General features: G+C 39.5%; 2 protein-coding genes across 7 annotated transcripts in view; one reads left to right on the top strand and one right to left on the bottom strand.

Annotated features, from left to right (window-relative positions):
* Nucleotides 1-3,063, top strand: part of LOC126297445 (transmembrane protein 39A) — a 181,146-nt gene extending 178,083 nt beyond the window's left edge. For all 4 annotated transcript variants that reach the window (XM_049988293.1, XM_049988294.1, XM_049988296.1 and 1 more), the window contains exon 13: nt 1,498-3,063. In XM_049988293.1, coding sequence (XP_049844250.1) covers nt 1,498-1,731 — 234 coding nt within the window. In that variant the 3' untranslated portion in view covers nt 1,732-3,063. The remainder of the gene's footprint in view (nt 1-1,497) is intronic.
* LOC126297447 (uncharacterized) overlaps nt 1,769-17,623 on the bottom strand; it is a 74,225-nt gene continuing 58,370 nt past the window's right edge. For all 3 annotated transcript variants that reach the window (XM_049988297.1, XM_049988299.1, XM_049988298.1), the window contains exons 4-6: nt 16,967-17,008; nt 16,745-16,888; nt 1,769-2,068 (exon numbers count right to left, since the gene is read on the bottom strand). In XM_049988297.1, the coding sequence (XP_049844254.1) occupies nt 1,973-2,068; nt 16,745-16,888; nt 16,967-17,008 (282 nt within the window). In that variant the 3' untranslated portion in view covers nt 1,769-1,972. The remainder of the gene's footprint in view (nt 2,069-16,744; nt 16,889-16,966; nt 17,009-17,623) is intronic.

The raw sequence follows: 17,623 nt of genomic DNA, 5'->3' as shown, positions 1-17,623 counted from the left end.
TAGACAAAGGTGCACTCCTAGGTAGGCAAGTGCAAACATATTTTTTTTTTTTTCATGAAGGCATTGACTGTGTTGTTCCAGAGTGAGCTAATATTAAGTTATGGCAATTAGTTTTGAAATAATAAACGGGTTGTCTATTTTTTCCATCTGTCTCATTTTCATTTGACTGCTCCTTATATATACTTGCTTTAGTTTGTCTGTTTTTCCTTCTTCCTAAGTCGGTTTCTTAATAAGGCAAACACAATGTGAAATGAAGTAAAATTCATCCTCCATGACTTTCTCTGCACTCATCTGAAGAGGTTACCAGAAGTTCACAGTGCAACCAACTACTACATGTTTAGTATCAGATACTTTCTAAGAACTTTTTTGTGTATGTTCATTAAATTTCCGTACTGTGCACAAAATAATTTTACAATATGCTCTTAAGGGTTAAAGTCAAACTCCACCCCAGAGGGCCCACAACTTTCCACTTCAACCCCACATGGGAGCTGCTGAGCAACTTCTCAACTTTATGAGCTGCCAATCACTCCATGGAATTATTTAACTTATAGGCTTCATGGCCAGTCAGAATCAGGAGTGGACTGTAGACATTTTCATTGGCCATTTCCTGCTCCTGCTTACAGCATTTTTGTAGGGTGCTACCTCCTTGCAAGACTTAAGACCTTTTTCTGCAACAGATGTTGGAAACATTGGCTATCATGGGGAAATTATGCTCCCTGTAATAAGTCCACCGAAAAGACCGGTGCCACAACTCATTTACAAGGTTTAGGCTGAGCAGCAACCTCCCACCCCCCTTTCCCTGCACCCAGAAATTGGCCAAGGTGACTGCAATACTGAACAGGACTAGCACATGCAGGCAGGCTATGGAGCCTTCTATGTATGTTCACATTGTTGCAGTAATTTATCCCTACAAAACATTAAACATCAAATTTCCTTCTTGCCAGAACATTATGTTTCTGATACATTCCAACATTGTTAGCACAAACTATTAACAAGGTGTACTTACCTTAACTATTAACACGTACAGTCTGTGGTGCATGTTCTTGTTAAGTGATTTGCTCATAAACAAGTTCCAAAGCAAAAATATCTAGATGCTGGAGTTTGGAATACCTTTTACACATAGTGTACATGAAGTGAGATTAGGATTGTAATTAAAGAAGTAATCACAAAGCTACTTATCCACACCATACTTATGGTAACACAGTCAAAAGAATGTTTATGAAACCATTCACTCATCATTAGGCATACCTGCACCCATAACCTACGAAGAGGTTATCAATATTCTCTTGATATAATAAAACATCTAGAAGAAAAAAATCTTTATTTTTTTTTTCCTTTTCAAATCTGAAATAATTTGAGTTTGCTGAAAAGACTCATAGATGACTGACTGAACATTTTTGGCATGATAGTGTATAATCAGGCAACAGTACTTTAGCAAATTGAACTAATACTTGCAGAGTAACTTTGAACTGACAGTGAATTTTGTTATTGTTACAGGCCATATTCAACAACCCATCTGTTCTTCTATGCATCCTGTTGGGACTTCAGCTACTCCTTATTGCAATACAACTTATGGTGTTAATTAGGTGTTCAGAATGGTACCAAGTTATGTCACTTGCACTTTTGTTATTTGCAAATTACTATTCTCTTTTTAAACTGGCAAGAGACTATTTTGTATGTTGGAAAGTTTACAAGGCTGAACAAATGATACAAGATAAATTAGGAAGTTGACGTTTGTCAACAGAACCATCTCATAATGATCTCATGCTTCCTTTAGAAAATTGTATTTCTATCACCTTTTACATTGTGAGGTGTTTAACAACAGACAACACTATTTTTATAAAAAATATATTATTCCTATGGAATAAGAAAATTATACTGATGTGTTATGTAAACACAGCCTTTTAATACAAACATGTAATGTAAAACTACAAGCAATAACTTAGCACTGCCTGAAATGAACGCCTCCATGTTAATCCTTTGGATAGATAGCTTTTAAGTTTGGCCCTGGTATGTACTGTGCTCCATCAAAATACTCAAATTTACTGTCAACATCTGCATTCTGTATCTGCAAGAGAGAGAGATTTTGCAGTATTAGTCAAGAAAGTGGAAAACTTAAAATACTTAATCTAACATTCTCTATGTACAATTCAGCAAAGTGCACAGGTTCAGTTCAACACAGACCATACAACTTTGGATTGCATGGTCTGTCTTACCAAGACATACACCAAGTTTCAATTTTACCTCTAACATTTTAACATCACAGTATTTGTAATATACTGCTATAGCATGTGTTGGTAAATTTACTGACACTGTAAATATTGTTACATAGAAATAAAACACTATTTGTGGATTTTTAAGAAATCTCACTCATGTTACAAATTTCAGTATTCTAAAGAATTTATTGCCAATCACCTGCTGCCATGCATCAGTATTATTTATGAAAATGATTCTATGGATAAGAGTCATACTTACCCAATTCAACAAAACACGTTATTCTGGACACCTGAAATTGTCACTGACAGTCAGTCACTGCAAAATGCACTCTTTCATAGACTTTCACCCTACAATCCTTACACATGACAAAGCCATAATTGTCTGCAAGCTCTGCACTATTTGTATTTTAAGATTTTTCTCTCCATTTCTTTACACTCACAAACTACAATATCATTTACTTCAAGCAAGCTAATAGTAGCATCTTATAACTTGTCATGCATTCATTGCATTGTCTTAAATTAATTCATTTGCTACAGATGCATTCCATGGATTGAAGTACTTTCTGTGATATATTATTAATGTTGAAATATTAATTGAGCAATACATGTGAAGTAAGCATGATTTTATCTGGTCATTACAAAGATTACTCTGCTTAAAAATATGTGAATGAGTCAAGAAAAAATAATCACATTTACAAAATTAAGTGTAAATGAGGTGAAAGGTCAAAAGGTAATACAGAAGAACATGGAAATAATGTATGAAGGCGTACTGAAAAGTAATGCCTCCAATTTTTTTTATGGGAGAACTCTTAAAGCTTTATAAATAAAACACAGTATTAACATTCTACATCTTTTAGTCTACATATTTATTTCTCAACACAGTCATCCTGACAGCGAACATTTCTGCCAACGAGAGACTAGTTTGCTTATACAATAACTGTAGTCGTCAAACTGCGGCTCGGATCATGCACAGGTAGCATTAGTTATCAACTTGTGTGGCATAACAGTGTTTTGTTTACGAAAACTGCGTACAATTTTGATTAAAGTTGGGGTAGTAATTACGTAACTGAAAACCATCCACCACTTTCATTTAACACCACTTGCCAGTGTTCCGCAGCACTAAAGGCGTGAGTGGCCTGCTAGCCAACAATGTGAGCCGTGCACCAAACGCGCCGTATGCCCACGGCTGCTCGTCTGTCGGCGGCGGGCTTGTCCTGCAGCCGCCTTATTGTTAGCTTTGTTGTGTCAGTCATCAACTAAGTTTCGGTGTCCCTGAGCGTTCGTCGCATATTGAGTGTATTTGTGCTCATATTTGGTGATATAATTATTAGTGCAATAAATAATGTCTGATGTACCCTCAAGAACAGTGACTAAGAGGAAAATATGTGAAGAGAAAAGAAGTTTCCAAGAAATATGGGAAGAAGGGTTTTGCTTTATAAGTGGACACAAAGAAGGCACTGCTACTTGCTTAATATGCCAGGATACGATTGTGGGACTGAAGAGAGAAAATTTATTTCACCACCACACAAGTAAGCAAAATTCATTTACAGTAGCTTTCCCTTTGAATTCAAAAGAAAGGAAAAAATTGCTCATCTAAAATCTATCATTCGTCGTCAACAAAACATTATGTTAACAGCAGTTGGTCAAAGTGAGGCTGTCACAAGAGTATCATACCAAGTACGTAGTAGTCTGGGCAAAAAATATGACAGCTTTCACTGATGCTTAATTGGTGAAGCAATGTATGAGGACTGTTTCTGAAACTTTGTTTCAAAATTTCTCCAGCAGTGAACAAATATCAGCTGAAATAAATAAGCTCACACTTTCAGAATCTACCTGTCAATGTCGTATTGAAGATATTTCAAAATGTGTGTTTGAGGCAGTAATTAATAAAGTCAAACTATGCAAATACTTCAGTCTTGCACATGTGATTCCAGCACAGATTTCACTTTGATGGCTCAGTTTTCATTATTTGTGTGTTACTGCACAAATGATGGGGTAATATAGGAAGATTTTTTAGCAGTTATAGCCATGAAAGGTCACACAAATGGATGTAATTTTGTGGATGCAATTAAAGAATTTGTAAAAAAGAAAGACGTATCTATGAACAAATTAATATCAGTATGTACAGATGGTTGTCCATCAATGACAGGTGTCAACAATGGTTTGATAGCACTGATTGAGGAGGAATGGAATTTGCCAAATTTACTCTCCATTAACCGCTTACTGCATCAAGAAAGTTTTGGCATGTCAAATTTCAAATACCAAATTGAAGAATGTTATGCAAACAGTTATAAGCGTTATAAATTGCATTCATCCCTGGAACTTAATCACCGAGAATTTAAAGAAATTCTGCAAGAATTGCAAGCTTGTTACAGTGATGTTCTCCTACATACTGCTGTCAGATGGCTAAGCAAAGGAAAAGTGCTGGAACGGTTTGTCAATTTGAAATCTGAAATTATTTTATTCTTACAAAAAAGTGGCAAAAATTATTCAGAACTTGATGATGATGAATGGTGGACACACAGCTTTTTTGACCAATATTACACAAAAATTCAACACACTTAACTTGAAATTACAAAGACCAAACAAGATAATTGGGCTAATGACTAACAAAATATTTGCATTTGAAGCCAAACTGCAATTATATATAAATGAACTCGAAGTAAAAGATCTGTCTAATTTTGCAACTGTTCCTATGCTCCGATCAGGCTTAACCATCAGATTTGCAGATGTTAGAAATACACTCCTGGAAGTGGAAAAAAGAACACATTGACACCGGTGTGTCAGACCCACCATACTTGCTCCGGACACTGCGAGAGGGTTGTACAAGCAATGATCACACGCACGGCACAGCGGACACACCAGGAACCGCCGTGTTGGCCGTCAAATGGCGCTAGCTGCGCAGCATTTGTGCACCGCCGCCGTCAGTGTCAGCCAGTTAGCCGTGGCATACGGAGCTCCATCACAGTCTTTAACACTGGTAGCATGCCGTGACAGCGTGGATGTGAACCGTATGTGCAGTTGACGGACTTCGAGCGAGGGCGTATAGTGGGCATGCAGGAGGCCAGGTGGACGTACCGCCGAATTGCTCAACACGTGGGGCGTGAGCTCTCCACAGTACATCGATGTTGTCGCCAGTGGTCGGCGGAAGGTGCACGTGCCTGTCGACCTGGGACCGGACCGCAGCGACGCACGGATGCACGCCAAGACCGTAGGATCCTACGCAGTGCCGTAGGGGACCGCACCGCCACTTCCCAGCAAATTAGGGACACTGTTGCTCCTGTGGTATCGGCGAGGTCCATTCGCAACCGTCTCCATGAAGCTGGGCTACGGTCCCGCACACCGTTAGGCCGTCTTCCGCTCACGCCCCAACATCGTGCAGCCCGCCTCCAGTGGTGTCGCGACAGGCGTGAATGGAAGGACGAATGGCGACGTGTCGTCTTCAGCGATGAGAGTCGCTTCTGCCTTGGTGCCAATGATGGTCGTATGCGCGTTTGGCGCCGTGTAGGTGAGCGCCACAATCAGGACTGCATACGACTGAGGCACACAGGGCCAACACCCGGCATCATGGTGTGGGGAGCCATCTCCTACACTGGCCGTACACCTCTGGTGATCGTCGAGGGGACACTGAATAGTGCACGGTACATCCAAACCGTCATCGAACCTATCGTTCTACCATTCCTAGACCGGCAAGGGAACTTGCTGTTCCAATAGGACAATGCACGTCCCCATGTATCCCGTGCCACCCAACGTGCTCTAGAAGGTGTAAGTCAACTACCCTGGCCAGCAAGATCTCTGGATCTGTCCCCCATTGAGCATGTTTGGGACTGGATGAAGCGTCGTCTCACGCGGTCTGCACGTCCAGTACGAACGCTGGTCCAACTGAGGCGCCAGGTGGAAATGGCATGGCAAGCCGTTCCACAGGACTACATCCAGCATCTCTACGATCATCTCCATGGGAGAATAGCAGCCTGCATTGCTGCGAAAGGTGGATATACACTGTACTAGTGCCGACATTGTGCATGCTCTGTTGCCTGTGTCTATGTGCCTGTGGTTCTGTTAGTGTGATCATGTGATGTATCTGACCCCATGAATGTGTCAATAAAGTTTCCCCTTCCTGGGACAATGAATTCACGGTGTTCTTATTTCAATTTCCAGGAGTGTATTCGAAGCTGTTTCATTCTCGTAGAGAACCCTTGGCATGTTGAACATGATGATCTCAAATTATTCTGCAAATTTAGATTTCCTAAAACTAATTTGCTAAATGAAATAATCGAACTTCAACATGACAAGCTCTGTTTACAGAACATCATGAAACACAACAGTACACTGAATTTTGGAAATTGGTGCCTAACAATTATAAAAATTTACGAGACTGTGCACAGTTCATTTTAACACTATTTCCTTCAACTTACCTTTGTGAAGCTTCATTTTCAAAACTGAAGTACCTGAAAAATAAACATTGTAATCGGTTGTCCAATCATTTAGAAGATGCAATGAGGATTGCACGCAGCCCACACGATGCAGAGATAGACGACATAGCCAAAAAAGTTCAACATCACAAGTCACAGTAATGGAAAATTATATATTTGTATTTATGTTTGTTTTGCAATTATAATGAATAAAAACCAGACTCAATAAGAGACCTGTAGCTTTTTTATATAGCCTGTTGCATGTGCAGTGCATCTGCCCTTTTCTTATTTTTTTAAATTTCTTATTTATTTCTACATTTTTTGAAAGTTTGAGATGAATGGAATTATAATAAAATTTTTGTGGCCATTTGAATAATGTAATATAATATTTTAATAATACATCTAACTCATACTGCATGAAAGTACTTTAAAATAAATTTCAGGGACAAGATCCACTGATCCCAGATTTGTTTTTGGTGGTGGCTCAAAATTACTAATGATTCCCTTCCTTCCCTTCACCCTTTCACCCTTTATATGCTCCTGCCTAGCTACATGAATATTGTAAGATTATGCAAGTCATGTGAATTTTATTTTCACAGAGTAAACTGGAATGAATTTGTCAGATGCACTGTATGCTTTTTACCAGTTTACTGAAATTTGATCAGCAGCATTTGATGCCGTTTTCAGCACTTGTAAACATTCTGTGAAAGTCTGTGAATGGCACATGTCATCACTGACTTATGCTACCACAATTATTATTCCAGTCGGTTTCAACACTCGACTTCTGTGAAGACTGACTAAAAATATAATTGTTGACAATGTGACAACAACAACTCTTATGTCTCCTACGAATATATCCCTCATAATCTAATAGTTGTCAAACCGGTGGATGGATATTTAAACATCTTTTTCCATGTATTGCATAATTTCAATGTCATAAACATGGCTTATTGTTTTCAGCAGCTGCATAGCAATGTTATTTGGCGGAATCACATACATCCTATGGTTGCGAGTGGTTTGTTTCCGAAAGTACTATTTCATTTTAACAGGTGCTAATGTTTACAGTTTCTGAAGAATGATGAATGATATATATCCAAATTCGATAAAGAATAAACGGTTTGCAGATGTCGGCTGTACCTGTCTCCTTCGTCAAATGAAAAATATACTGGAAGAATCGTAAACAGGAGCACGTAAAGTTGTTCTATCACCTTTACAGGTGCCACTTAGTACAGGGGTAGATAGATTTGTCATTGCGGTGGGAGGGGAAGTAATAATGGAAATGTTTTCTTGTTTGTTTCTCAGTGCTGACAACAAATGGAAGTGTGTGCCTCATACCAATTATCTGCTATTGTATCAACCTTAAATGAAAGTGCATTGGATTCATGAATACGCATTATAGAGACGGCCATATGCGGTACACATTTGTTAAAAGAAATAATTAGCCATTAGCTCTTAAAAATGTGTGTGTGTGTGTGTGTGTGTGTGTGTGTGTGTGTGTGTGTGTGTGTGTGTTTATCCTCCACTTCTCCTCCTAAGCCCTCGGATCGATTTCAACCACACTGCTACACACATTATTTTCAATCTGTAAAGAAATATTGTGGGGTAAGCAAAGGCAATGTCTTATTGGGGCGGGGGATGGTAATGTGGAGGTAGAAGGGGGAGGAGGACATGGACACATACAGGTGGAGTGCGAAATGGACAGAAAAAGGGGTGAAGAGATGGTGAGAGTGGAGAAAGTCAAGATGGACGACAGAGAGTGAGAGAAGGAAGAGACAGAATAACATAAGATTGGAATAAATACGTATCTAGCCAATGCCAGGTACCTCATCTAGTATGAAATAAAATTAAGGCTGTTGTAGATCAGTCAAGTGAGTTGAAGAAAAATGACTTTCAAAACCTGTAGAAAACAGTTGTGATCGTGTCTCATGTTACATAATACATTTAATAATTTGCTGTTATTAACTATCTGTTCACAAAGACAATGCAGCAAGATTTCGTCAGTCAATTACAGTGTTACAATTTATGGGTCACTGAGGGTGGCAGCAATCTGAAACAGAGAACATTCTACACGTAATGGTCCGAATGGTATTGACTTTAATGACAAGTGCTAGAAAGTTAGTGGTAAACCTCTTGCTTCTTTACTATGGCTAGTCAATTGGAGGTTCATAACACACCATTTATGTGGTTTGCCAGTTAATAAAAAGACCTGGAAATCTGTGGCCCAAGGTGCCAGCCACATCATATTGTTAGTTTTGGCCCTTGCCCAAAAGTTTGACGATCACTGCTGTATATGGTTTGGCTTTGTTGAAAGAGCTATAACCTCTGCTTGCACTGCTTCATTGCTATCAAAGTGAAGTTATCAAAATTTTTTTTGTTTGTTTTCCTTTTTTTTTTTTTTTTTTGATACAGAAGAAAATTGGAGGAGGTCCAAGTTGGGACTGTGTGGAGGATAACAGATCACAGTGAACCCAGTGCAGCAGATGTGACAATGCTCACGTGTGGTCTGGCACTGCCATGCTGAAGGAGAGGATGCTCCATGTGTGGATGACCTCTGAATCTCGATTACAGCATTCTGTTTCTCATGCACCAACAAAGCTACGTTACACAATAAATTTCGGAGCCCTCTAGTGGCAGACGACTAAATATGTAGACATGAAGAATAAAGATTCAGAATGTTAATAATGTTTGTTTTATTTTAAAGACACACAAAAGAATTTGGGGCATTACTTTTCTGCACACCCTCTTATGTAGTGAAATCAAACTTCATAAAACTATACTGTCTGCACTAGCTAACATTCGAACATATGACTGTAAAACAGGCTTATAGCCAGTGACTGCTTACAAAAGAAATTTGTGTGTAATGTGAAAAATTTGGTGCTTCCCCTCAAATATGATTCCAGGCTTCTTTATTCAAATTACTAATCAACTGCATCAAAAGGTTGATATGAACAACCTGTTGATTCCCAACCCATCTCTGGGCATCTTCAAGAGGAAGGCAATGATGTGGGCCTTCCCGAGTTTGTGGTGTGACTACTTGGAATCTGAACAGTTAAACACAATAGTTATTGAACTTTAACATACTGAAGGTGTAAATCAATCCCTCACTGCCTTTAGTAAGGAAAGCTCTTAAACCAGCTGAGATAAATTAGCATATTTCTTTTTTCAAAGAAGAAATGAATGGTTAACAGACACAATGTCCCACTCTGAAAGCAGAGAGATCTTACAATCATGGGTTGAATGTTGAAAAGCCAAAATTCATTAAGACAAAAATTAAGTATATCCAGTGTGGAATTTTATTTTTCCCTTTCCACAGAGATACAGTTTAAGTTTGTGCAGTGAACTATTTGATCAGTGACTGAATCAAACTACGTGACAAATAAGGTCTACAGCAGGCATTGGCAAACTACAGCTGGGGGTACCACATCCAGCCTGCTGCTTCTTTTTCCTATGGCCAGCAAGCTTAGAATGAATTTTTAGTTTCAAAATTCTTAAAAAAAATTTAAACGGGATAATACTGAATAAAATGTGAAAATTGTGCAAAGTGATATTTCAGTGTCTGTGAAACTGTATTGCAATAATCCTACGTCTTTGGATACATATTGCCACTGATTGGTAACTCGTTCTATCGGTCAATCTGGGAGCTGGCAGTCGCAAGAAAAATTGTGTGGCATTTCTACATGCAGGAAGCCAACTGAGGACACCAGGCCTCTGCACTGCCACTGTGATAACACACAGTTCTACCAGTAATGTGCATCACTGTTGTGCAACATTCTCTTCTTGATTCTAATAAAAGTGTATTTCTATCATGTTGCTTTAAAAACCACAAAAGAAAAGAAAATGGACTTTCAACATCCTACTTTTAAGGCGAGTGGGCTGACAATTATTTTGTAACTGAATTAGATGGCAAAGCATTGTGTATATTGTGCAGTGACACTACAGCTGCACTGAAGAAGTACAGTATGTGCCGGCACAATATTCCCAATTCACTGGAAAAGAACAACTGGAAAAACTAAAAACTTTGAAAGTAAGTTTACAAACTGCTCATTTGCTAGCTAAGGGGGGAAAAATGTTTACTGATGGTGCATTAATTAAATCAAGTCTGATTCTAGCAGCTGAAGAAATGTGTCCTCAGAAAATGTATTTATTTAATTCAATCACACTGTTCCTGAAAACAGTTGCTCAAAGTGTTGAGAATACTGGCAACAACATTGGTAAGCAATTAATTAACAATGCAAATGATTTTGAGTGGTTTTCCTTGGCTCTTGACGAGCCAACAGGTGTCACAGATATTGCTCAGTTGATGCTGTTTTTTTCAAATAGTCGAGGTTAACGTTGAAATGAATGAAGAATTAGCATGTATGAGTAATCTGTGTGGAACAACTACAGGTGAAAATATTTTCAAATAAGTTGAGAAAACATTAGCAAAGTACAACCTGCAATGGGATCAGGTAAGATGTATCACAACTGGTGGTGGTAAAAATGTGTGTTGAATGGACAAAAGCTTAGTTGGACAAATTTACAAGGCTTGTGAAAATAAAGGGTGCTCAAAGCCTATAGTTATTCATTGCATTATTCATCAGCAGGTACTCTTTGGCATATATTTGAATGTATCATGTGATATACAACGATTTGTGTTAAAGGTGAACATTTATTTTTGTTGACTGATCCACCATCAGTTCCATTATTCCCTGTTGGAAGGGGAAGCTGAATTTTGTGAATTGCCGCATAATACACTAGTTCAGTGGATTGGCAGTGGCAAAGTTTTGTTAAGATTTTTTTAAACTCAGGGCAGAGGCGTATTTTACTACATGAGAAAAACTGCCCTAAACCACCATACTGAATGAAGAATGGCCCTGGACATTAGCTTTTGCTGCAGACATTGTTGGATTTCTTAATGGATTCATTCTGAAATTACACAGCAAATCAGTGCCAATAAGTGAAACCTATACTGCAATTAAGTCATTTCGGTGACAACTGGCACTTCGTGCATTTCCCATGCTGTCAAAAACTGCAAGAGGAGTTGAACTCTCCATTCTCTTACAAAGTTGCAAGTGACATATTTTCCAGGCTCAAACAACAGTTCCAGCAATGTTTTTCAGATCTTGATGTAAGTTTAGAAGACATTTCCACATTTTAAAATCCATTTTACTGTACCACTGAGAAATTTCCAACTAACCTCCAGATGGAAGTAATTTAACATGTAATGTGACAACATGCTAGAGGGCAAATTTCAAGATCAGAATGTTAACAGAATACTATAAGTGTCTTCCAAGTTATGAATATGGTGAACTAAGATCATATGATCGGGGTTTGATCTCTATATCAGGTACGTATATGTGTGAAAAAACATTTTCAGAGATGAAATATGTAAAATATTAATAATATAAATTAGGATTAACAAATGAAAATTTGCAATCAATTTTGATGACAGGGAGCACTAACTTTGATCTCGTCTACTGAAATGTTATCTACAAAAACAAAAAAATTTATTTGTATCATTAGTGAAGTTGTATTCAGACAACAGCAACTATTTCTGTTTTTATCGCAATCAGTTTTTATGATTGCATTAACTTTGCCCCCATTTTGTTGAAATACACTCCTGGAAATGGAAAAAAGAACACATTGACAACAGTGTGTCAGACGCACCATACTTGCTCCGGACACTGCGAGAGCGCTGTACAAGCAATGATCACACACACGGCACAGCGGACACACCAGGAACCGCGGTGTTGGCCGTCGAATGGCACTAGCTGCGCAGCATTTGTGCACTGCCGCCGTCAGTGTCAGCCAGTTAGCCGTGGCATACGGAGCTCCATTGCAGTCTTTAACACTGGTAGCATGCCGCGACAGCGTGGACGTGAACCGTATGTGCAGTTGACGGACTTTGAGCGAGGGCGTATAGTGGGCATGCAGGAGGCCAGGTGGACGTACCGCCGAATTGCTCAACACGTGGGGCGTGAGCTCTCCACAGTACATCGATGTTGTCGCCAGTGGTCGGCGGAAGGTGCACGTGCCTGTCGACCTGGGACCGGACCGCAGCGACGCACCAATGCACGCCAAGACCGTAGGATCCTACACAGTGCCGTAGGAGACCGCACCGCCACTTCCCAGCAAATTAGGGACACTGTTGCTCCTGTGGTATCGGCGAGGACCATTCGAAACCGTCTCCATGAAGCTGGGCTACGGTCCCGCACACCGTTAGGCCGTCTTCCGCTCACGCCCCAACATCGTGCAGCCCGCTTCCAGTGGTGTCGCAACAGGCGTGAATGGAAGGACGAATGGAGACGTGTCGTCTTCAGCGATGAGAGTCGCTTCTGCCTTGGTGCCAATGATGGTCGTATGCGTGTTTGGCGCCGTGCAGGTGAGTGCCACAATCAGGACTGCATACGACCGAGGCACACAGGGCCAACACCCGGCATCATGGTGTGGGGAGCGATCTCCTACACTGGCCGTACACCTCTGGTGATCGTCGAGGGGACACTGAATAGTGCACGGTACATCCAAACTGTCATCGAACCCATCGTTCTATCATTCCTAGACCGGCAAGGGAACTTGCTGTTCCAACAGGACAATGCACGTCCCCATGTATCCCGTGCCACCCAACGTGCTCTAGAAGGTATAAGTCAACTACCCTGGCCAGCAAGATCTCCGGATCTGTCCCCCATTGAGCATGTTTGGGACTGGACGAAGCGTCGTCTCATGCGGACTGCACGTCCAGCACGAACGCTGGTCCAACTGAGGTGCCAGGTGGAAATGGCATGGCAAGCCGTTCCACAGGACTACATCCAGCATCTCTACAATCGTCTCCATGGGAGAATAGCAGCCTGCATTGCTGCGAAAGGTGGATATACACTGTACTAGTGCCGACATTGTGCATGCTCTGTTGCCTGTGTCTATGTGCCTGTGGTTCTGTTAGTGTGATCATGTGATGTATCTGACCCCAGGAATGTGTCAATAAAGTTTCCCCTTCCTGGGACAATGAATTCACGGTGTTCTTATTTCAATTTCCAGGAGTGTATTAGGCACTTCATTAATCACACTAGTAAAATTGTGTATCAGACAACTGTGTCTACTGAGTATTTTTATTGTATTAGATTTTTATCACTCTCTTTGTGCAAACTTGTTTTTCCTGTTTTTAGTAGAGCTGCCTGAAAAAAACTTGGGTATGGCCTACAGAGTATAAAATCCGTGATGTTTGGTCTTTTACAAAAAGTCTTTGCCGGGCTCTGGGCTAGAGGATGGAATATTACAATATATAGACCCTAAGATATCAGTATGCATATACTGAAGCTTGATAAAATGATTATTGTGCTGTGGTACATGGTGGTAATTTGTGTTTAACGACCAGCTTTAGCCTTGTTATATATCTGACTCATCTTTTCTATACATGGTGCAAACAATGATCCTATGATACAATATGTTGACAAAAATGTTAGAATTGGGGCTTTAACTGTTCTAGGGCTGCAAATGATTTGCAGATTTTTCAGAATCTTTATCATACAATTTCAATATGAGACTTATTAGTGATTTCTTTGTTTCTTTATTTATTGCTTTCTGTCTTCTCCTCTCCACCTCTGGCTCCCCACAATGTATTCCATAGCACAAATCTTTGTGGAGAATCAAACATGGAGACAGAATTTTGTATTTATGTGGTAGTGGTTTCCTAAAAATCAGTTTCATCTTGTGTTGCATCTGATTTGTACTTAACTTTGTTTTCTTCAATGGTCTCTTTCCCCTCAGCCCGTATCAATAAACAGGGTGTCCCACTCATACCTCCCTGATTTCAAGGACCCAGGAGAGAAAAACCACAGTAGATATGACAATGAAAAATGCACCACATTGTAGTGCATCTCAAAGAATTTCTATTCCCACATCAGAAGTGCCAAGTATCGTCACCAGAGTGCAGCATGGGTGATGAAGTGAAAATTGCGACTCCACAACAGTGTGCGCAAGCAGTAGTGTGGTTTGCAGAAACAAAATTGCCAACTACTATGCAAAGAAATTATTGTTGTGTGTATGAATGTGATCCACCTGATGTGAAAACAATTAAGGAATGGTATAGGAAGTTTCTGGTAACAGGAAATGTTCTGAAACATTCTGGCGGTGCACATTACGGAGTTTCAGAAGAGACAGTGGAGGACTTCAGACAAACATTTCACAGAAGCCCACGTAAGTAAATTCGTCAAGCATCTAGCAAACTTGGTGTACCTCGATCAACATTGCATTGTGTAGTTCACCAGCGTCTTCGTATGTGTGCTTACAAAGTGCAAATTCTGTAACATCTGATGCTGAACAACAAACCACACTGACAACAATTTGCTGCAGATATGCTGCAGCGTATTGATATGGATGCCAGCTTCGTGGAAAGATGTTTATTCTCAGATGAGGCAACCTTTCATCTATCAGGAAGGGTTAATAGGCATAATGTTCAGATTTGGGATTCACAAAATCTGCACACTGTCATTTAACACGTTCATGATAGCCCTAAACTAAATGTCTGGTGTGGGCTAATGCACGACAGGATTGTTGGACCTTTCTTCTTTGCTGAACAAACAGTGAATGGGTCAGTGTATTTGGACATGTTGGAGCAGTTTGTGTACCCTCAGATACAAGACTTACAACCCAACAACATTTTTCAACAAGATGGAGCTCCGCCGCATTGGTAAACAGCTGTTCGCAAGTTCCTGGATAGGAAATTTCCCAATTGTTGGACTGGACAGGGAGGACCCATTGCCTGGTCACCACGTTCACCCGACATTATGCCGCTTGATTTCTTCATGTGGGGATTCGTGAAGGACTGCGTGTATACGACCAAAGTGGACGATATTCCTACATTGCAACATCATATCACTAATGCAACTGCAACAATAACAGAGGAAACGTTACAAAGAACTTTGCAAGAAATTGAATATAGACTCAATATTCTTCGTGCTACAAATGGTTCACGTGTAGAGGTGTATTGATGATAAATAAATTCTTTGAGATGCTCCACAATGTGGTGCATTTTTCATTGTCGTATCTACTGTGGTTTTTTTTCTCCCCTTCCCCCGGGGTCTTTGAAATCAGGGAGGTTTGAGTGGGACACCCTGTACTGTTCAAGCTACCTTAAGGTGTGAGAGGAAAGTGTGTAAGCTACTGTGATCATACCCACCCACCTCTCCATTTTTATGTTCCACTGTGAAAAAATCTTTCACTCACTCTCCTCCTGTATTCATAAGCTGACTGACTCACTCTTTAGGGTAATTTAACAGCACTTGCAATCTACAAATATCTCAGTTTGTCACATCCACATTAGTAGAAAAATGTCAGTAGTAACTCTCTTTCTGTTCACCATGTATCACACACTGCTAATATCTCTGCAGTTCTTTGCAAATGATGTAGTGGACAGTAGCACTTAATGATACTTTTTGAATCTTGCATATGGAAATATGCATCATTTCCATACATAATTTCCTAAATCTTAAACCATACCTGAAGAAATTTTCTCCACCTCAAATTTTTGTCTAAAACATTACTGTAAATTTGTGGTACTGAACAATGTGATTGAATCATGAAGTCTTTTTACACCTCCCACCTGTTGCATGCCAAAGCAGTTTGATAATAATATTGCAGCTTTTTCTTATTAAGAAAATTTAAAGCTGACTGATATAATAATAATAATAATAATAATAATAATAGTAACTGTGCATGGCTCAACAGCCTGCTATAAATCTTTCGACTGAATGCCACTTCAGTGACTAGCAGAGCCATAACTACTCCAGTAACCATACAGTTTAACACTGAATCTGAACCACATTTTGTTCCTAGGGAATCTTCACATCATTGAGAAGTGAAGGCTAGGTAACAGGTAGATAAACATTTCTTGGTTGAACTGGGATTCAATCCCATGAAATTTCAGTTTCCAGCCATGTGCTTTACCACTAGGTCAGCAGGCCTGACAATTAATTGATCCAGCTATAGTGTATTTCCACTGAAATAGCAGAACTATGAATTGTTTAAAACACACAGATCATACATATATTAAGTGAAAATATGGGGTATAAACATGCTGCCTCTCATCGTAATGAATTGGTTGTTCACACACACACGTATTTGAAATTTGTGCACACTACTTACTTCAGTACTTTTCAATAATTCCAGGTCTTCCTGTACAACATATGTGGTAGGTACATTGGAAAATCTTATATAATCCTCCTCATATAATAGCGTAACATCTCGGTTGTCAATGAGAAGTGCATAATGAGGCCAGTCTCTAGTAACCTATGAACAAATTACACTTTGGTCTAAAACTCTTAACACATTTAAACAGAATCACTGCAATCTGTTTAAGGTACTTACCATGCTTTCACCATATATTTTCTTAAGCCAGCTTTGTGGAGCCTGAAACATAAAATATTTGTTCATAATGAACTATCGACTAAACATACACAAATATAAAAACACACTATTTTTATTTGGTGCATCAAGCTTTCTAATAGTTACCAAAGTATTTTAAGTTGCCCTAAAACATGAATGAACATCAAAATTTTAGGCACTTTTGCATGTAAACATTTGTACACTGCTACAATCAAGGTAAAGGGCATTGTCGTTTACAGGGTATAGTGAAAGGTGAATAATGACTTCGATATCTCACAAAATGCAATGAAGGCAATTCATAGAGTTCATTATGCATCCAGTAATTTTACTCCAGTCATATTTGTGTTTCAACAGGAAATTATAATACAATGTAGTTAGCCAGAATTAGATATACTATGTAACTAAAATCTGGGGGCTGTTTTTGTGAGGCCAAATTAGGTTTCTGCCAACATGAGAAAATCTTGTTCACAGATGCTGATTCATTACATGAATCAATGTCAACTGAAAACCATTACTCAATGTTACAAAGAGTTAAAATACTGTTCTCCCCAAGAACTGTGCAGAACTGAAAACAGCATACAACAATGACATAAAACTTTCGATGCAACAAATGAAAACTGCAGTCTCTTCCAAAAACAC

This window comes from Schistocerca gregaria, chromosome X, assembly GCF_023897955.1.
Source record: "Schistocerca gregaria isolate iqSchGreg1 chromosome X, iqSchGreg1.2, whole genome shotgun sequence".
Classification (NCBI taxonomy): Eukaryota; Metazoa; Arthropoda; class Insecta; order Orthoptera; family Acrididae; genus Schistocerca; species Schistocerca gregaria.
Note: the sequence above shows the minus strand (reverse complement) of the source record. Positions and strands in the feature narration are given on the sequence as shown.